Raw genomic sequence first — 933 nt, forward strand, 5'->3', positions numbered from 1 at the left:
GCTGGGATTACAGGCACCCACCACCACATCAGGCTAATTTTTGTATTTTTAGTAGAGATGGGGTTTCACCATGTTGGCCAGCTGGTCTTGAACTCCTGACCTCAAGTGATCCTCCCACCTTGGCCTCCCAAAGTGCTGGGATTACAGGTGTGAGCCACCATGCCTGGCCATCTATCACTTTCACTGCTTCTCTCTTGCCTCACTTCCTGCCTTCTCTGGCTCTCCCCCAGGGCCCCACCTCAGCCTCCTCTCACCTCCTTCTCTTTCCTTCCACAGCTCAAGAAGTCCTGGGGTTCCAAGGACACCCCAGCCAAGGCTCTGATGAGGCAGCGGGGCGCTGGAGGAGGCCCCCGCGGGGAGGTGGACTCCCGACCTCCCTGGGGCGGTGCTCTGCCCTTGTCCCCTGCCCACCGCCTCCGCTATCTGTCCCCAGCCCGAAGGCGGTTCGCTGGGGATGCTACATTCAAACTTCAAGAGCCCAGAGGCGTCAGGCCGTCAGACTGGGCACCGCAGGCAGGACTTGGGGGGCAACCCTGAACAGGAGACCAAGCCAAATCTGCTGGCCCACCCAAGGAGCAGTGCCGGACAACTGTCAGCTCAGAGCCCCCTGCCTTCATACCCTGCCTTGGATAAGGCTTCTGGCCTCAGCGTCTGTAAAGCAGAAGGGATGTTTTTCACTTGTTCTGCAACTTGGGGCCAGGAGTGGTGGCTCATGCCTGTAATCTCTGCACTTTGGGAGGCTACGGTGGGAGGGTTGCTTGAGGCCAGGAGTTGGAGACCAGCCTGAGCAACATAGTGAGACCCCATCTCCACAATAAATAAAACAAATTAGTTGGGCGTGGTGGCGCACACCTGTGGTCCCAGCTACTCTGGAGGCTGAGGTGGGAGGATCGCTTGAGCTCTGGATGTGGAGGCAGCAGTGAGCCAAGATCA

The 933-nt window shown here is 58.4% G+C and overlaps 1 protein-coding gene across 1 annotated transcript in view; it reads left to right on the top strand.

Annotated features, from left to right (window-relative positions):
* FAM83E (family with sequence similarity 83, member E) overlaps nt 1–833 on the top strand; it is an 8,752-nt gene extending 7,919 nt beyond the window's left edge. Inside the window, exon 6 of the mRNA XM_011979402.1 lies at nt 277–833. Within this exon, the coding sequence (XP_011834792.1) occupies nt 277–537 (261 nt within the window). The 3' untranslated portion in view covers nt 538–833. The remainder of the gene's footprint in view (nt 1–276) is intronic.
* Nucleotides 834–933: the final 100 nt, after the last annotated feature.

This window comes from Mandrillus leucophaeus, unplaced genomic scaffold (assembly GCF_000951045.1).
Source record: "Mandrillus leucophaeus isolate KB7577 unplaced genomic scaffold, Mleu.le_1.0 Scaffold200, whole genome shotgun sequence".
NCBI lineage: Eukaryota > Metazoa > Chordata > Mammalia > Primates > Cercopithecidae > Mandrillus > Mandrillus leucophaeus.